Source organism: Rhododendron vialii, chromosome 12a (genome assembly GCF_030253575.1).
Source record: "Rhododendron vialii isolate Sample 1 chromosome 12a, ASM3025357v1".
NCBI lineage: Eukaryota > Viridiplantae > Streptophyta > Magnoliopsida > Ericales > Ericaceae > Rhododendron > Rhododendron vialii.
Genome location: NC_080568.1, coordinates 19747819 through 19751299, shown reverse-complemented (window position 1 = coordinate 19751299; position 3481 = coordinate 19747819). Strand labels below are relative to the sequence as shown.

Below are 3481 nucleotides of genomic sequence, written 5' to 3'. Positions count from 1 at the left end.
ATTGAGGAGGTGCAAAAACCAACCAAGCCTTGCCTCTGCTACATTATCAATTCCCGAGATAGAAAGAGACGCTCCAGCCCTCCTCAATTACAAGCCAACGTATCAAGGCTTCATCCGACAAAAGGCTACTCCAATTGTTGTAATTGAACAGCCTTTGACCGAGGAGAGAGAAGAAGAAGAAGAAGAAAAAGAAGAATCTCCCCAAGACTCATTCGGTGAGATTTCAGATATCTTTCTCCCGAGCTTTAACAGACCACTCAGAGGGCAGTTAAAGCTTCCCCAAACAGAGGATACCGACAAAGAAGAGGAAGAAACTAAGGTCATGCCGCCGAAGGATATCATCGGTGAACTTGAGAGGAGAAAGAAGAAGAGATTGGAAGAGGAAAAAGCTAAAGCAACTGCCAAGTTTGGACCTTCGGTTGAGGTACTAGCAGACAAAGCCATTCGACCCCACGGCTCCAAGGTGCCTCCGCCTCCTATCAGCAAGAGATCACACCCCACATCGACTCAAACAAAGGATGTTCCAAAGGATATGCCTGCCGGGAAGAGGCAAAAGACTACTGCAACAGGCTCGGCTCAAGAGATCGATGCCGAAAAGGGGAAGGGAACTTCTAGCTCGGTACAGGTGTGGCATCCTTCCTTCGTCCGGAGAAAAGGCAGATAACTGTTGAGGACAGCCTCACAGTCGACCCTTCCATTGTCAGAACGCTTTTCCATGGTTTGGCTCTCTTGAAGGATATTACGCTTTCGGAGTCGCTCAAGTCAGCTATCGACGACCATTATTTTCACTCGGGCTGGGTTTGTTTTCCTTTTGGTTAAATTTTCATTTTTCGTTCGTTTTATTCTTCGGTTACGTATGTTGAAGACTATTGTTTGTAACACGCAGGCCATGCAATCCTTGATGCGTGCACAGCTTTACATGGGGATGTTGATAGGCGTACCAGGGTTCAGCAACAACTAGTCGAGCGTTATAAAAGACAACTTGATGACTCGGAGCTTGAACGAGGGAAGTTATCCGAGCAAGTGGCCAATCTGAACGATATGGTCCAACAGCTGCAGGGAGCCACCAAACAAGCCCGAACCGAGGGAAAGAGGGAAATGGAGCAGGAGATGAAAAGAGAGATGAAAGATGAGAGGAAGAAAGCTTTCGATGAAGGGTATGCGCAGGGTTATGAAAAAGCCGGGGAGGATGTGGTCGATCAGGTGGAGAAAGCTGAGGAATTTTCAAGCAGCAGCAACATGCCGTGAGTTATACACTGGGCTACCGCAAGGCTTTGGACGATTCAGGGGTGGCTGTTGATGACGCAAGGAGGACTGCGATAGAAATTCCTCCACTTGAAGAATCGGAGCCCCCTGCCAAGGATGAGGAAGAGATGCTCGACGCAGAAGTCCAAGCCGAGGTTGCTACTGATATTGTTGCTGAGGTTCAGGCTATCACATCCCCCGAAGCATAGAATTAACGTTTTGATTATCTAATTTTGAACGGATGGTGTCGAATAGTAGAATAGTTGTCGTTCCGTAGTAGGTATTTGTTTCCTTTGTGATATGAGGGTAGCGCCAAACGATTTACCACTGCTACTCCTCACGTTTGTAATTAATACAGGTTTTGAGGATGGCACCGAACGATTTACCATTGCCAATCCTCGGTATTTTTGATGACTTCATTGACTGTTAAGGAATCAATTTTTGGGAATGTGGAATTTTCCCAAGTCTTTTCACTCGTTTTTGTATATTTTGTATGACTTAATGAAATGTGTGGATTGCATGATTAGGTAATGATGTAGACAATGATGTTTACCCATAGGTGCCCCTTGCCCCGGTGGAACTAGGCCACAAGCGAATAGGTTTGCCGAAGTAGAAAAGATGGGTAAATGAATGCTGAGGACTACAAAGAATGCACCCAAACAAGTAGAATACCGTGGGCTGCGATGGATTTGCCCATAACGAGTAGAATGCCGAGGGCTACGAAGAATTCGCCCATATGAGTAGAATATCGAGGGCTACGATGGATTCACCCATAATGAGTAGAATGCCGATGGCTACGAAGAATTCGCCCATAACGAGTAAAATAATGTAACCAAGAAAGTGAAATAATTAAAGGTACATTAACGAAAAGGGAAGAGGTTGGGGGGCGCCCCAGCCCGAAGGCTTATAATAGGAAATGAAAGAAACAAAAAGGTAAACAGAAGAGATTGCCGAAGGACAGGTATTTGAGGGTCAACCGTGGAACTTTTGCAATTTCTGAGCGTTCCAGGGATTAGCAATTGGGGTCCCGTCCATCTCTTCCAACTTATAAACACCATGGCCGATCTTTAGAGCCACCTTGTATGGGCCTTCATAAGGATCCTTTAGTTTGGTGAGTTTGTCAACTTCGGTGACCATTCGAAGAATAAGATCGCCGACGTTAAAGGGCCTTGGTCGGACATTCTTGTTATAGCCCCTAGCAATCTCTTGTTGATAGGCAGCGTGTTTTAAATTGGCATTGTCGCGGAGTTCCTCGGCGAAATCAAATGACGCTCCCAGTTGAGCATTGTTAGCTTCAAAGTCAAAATCCTCGGAATGGGGTGTAAGGAGCAATGTTTCAAGAGGAAGGACCGCCTTCATTCCATAGGCCATGGAGAAGGGAGTTTGACCAGTTGACCAACAAGGGGTGGTTCGATAAGCCCAGAGGATGTGAAGCAGCTCCTTCACCCATTTCCCGAGCTTCTAATCAAGGCGTCGCTTCAGCCCTCGTGCTATCGTTTTATTGGAAGCTTCAGCTTGTCCATTTCCCTGTGGGTAGGCCACCGAGGAATTTTGGATGAGGATGCCGTATTTCTGGTAGAAGATCTTTATGGCCGCAGCAACGAACTGGGAACCATTATCCGACAAAATGGCATACGGAATGCCAAACCGAGAAATAATGTGCTTCCGAATAAAGCTCTGCACATCACTTGCCTTGGTTTGAACCAAAGGGACAGCTTTGACCCATTTGGTGTAAAGATCAGTTGCAGTAAGCATATACTCAAACCCGCCGGGGGCCTTCGGCATCTTGCCTATAATGTCAAAGGCCCAAACAGCGAACGACCAAGGACTAGAGATCATCTTAAGAGGGAAGGCCAGTTTGTGAATGTGGGACGCCTGTTTTTGGCACCGAACACACTTTTTGGCGTAATCTTTGGATTGCTTAACCATTTTCAACCACTAGTACCCCTGGGTTAAGGCTCAGTGAGCGAGGGAACGTCCACCCAAATGTGCACCACAACTGCCAGCGTGGAGCTCGTCTAACACGCTCTCAACTTGATCCTCGTGGACAACCCGAAGGTCGGGTCCGGTAAAGTGCGGCGGTATAATACATCATGAGTCCCGAGATAATAGTTGGCGGCCTGGCATCGGATCTTGTGTGCTTCTTTCTTGCCTGGTGGAAGGATCTGGTGTTTCAAATAATGGAGGATGGGGTCCATCCTACTTGGACCGAGCAACACAGCCAAAACCATAAGAT

The 3481-nt window shown here is 46.9% G+C and overlaps 1 protein-coding gene across 1 annotated transcript; it reads right to left on the bottom strand.

The window, feature by feature from the left end:
- Window positions 1-2706: 2706 nt before the first annotated feature.
- On the bottom strand, window positions 2707-3174 carry LOC131309534 (uncharacterized). The gene has a single exon (XM_058336151.1). It carries the CDS (start codon window positions 3172-3174, stop codon window positions 2707-2709), a length of 468 nt encoding a protein of 155 aa, XP_058192134.1.
- Window positions 3175-3481: the final 307 nt, after the last annotated feature.